Source organism: Mandrillus leucophaeus, unplaced genomic scaffold (genome assembly GCF_000951045.1).
Source record: "Mandrillus leucophaeus isolate KB7577 unplaced genomic scaffold, Mleu.le_1.0 Scaffold1449, whole genome shotgun sequence".
Lineage (NCBI taxonomy): Eukaryota > Metazoa > Chordata > Mammalia > Primates > Cercopithecidae > Mandrillus > Mandrillus leucophaeus.
In genome coordinates, this window is record NW_012101420.1 from 6,124 (window position 1) to 6,434 (window position 311).

A 311-nucleotide genomic window follows, 5' to 3' on the forward strand; every position below is an offset into this window, starting at 1 on the left:
CGCCTGGGGCTCTCCCCGGTCGAGGGTCTGGGCGGGTCCCACGGCCTCGGGGCGGATCTTGGACCCGGAGACTCGGGGAGACCCGGGCCGTCCGTGGGGGATGGGGAGGGGTCGTGACCTGCGCCCGGGCCGGGGCCACTCACCCCCCTCGCTCTGGTTGTAGTAGCGGAGCGCGGTCCTCAGGTTCCCTCGCTCAGTCTGTGCGTGGCCCTTGGCTCTCCGTGTCTGCTCTTCCCAATACTCCGGCCCCTCCTGCTCCATCCACGGCGCCCGCGGCTCCATCCTCGGACTCTCGGCGTCGCTGTCGAACC

At 72.0% G+C, this 311-nt stretch overlaps 1 protein-coding gene across 1 annotated transcript in view; it reads right to left on the reverse strand.

The window, feature by feature from the left end:
- LOC105535329 (patr class I histocompatibility antigen, B-1 alpha chain-like) overlaps positions 1 to 309 on the reverse strand; it is a gene marked incomplete at both ends in the record, with an annotated part of 5,133 nt that extends 4,824 nt beyond the window's left edge. Inside the window, one exon of the mRNA XM_011974362.1 lies at positions 144 to 309. Coding sequence (XP_011829752.1) covers positions 144 to 309 — 166 coding nt within the window. The remainder of the gene's footprint in view (positions 1 to 143) is intronic.
- Positions 310 to 311: the final 2 nt, after the last annotated feature.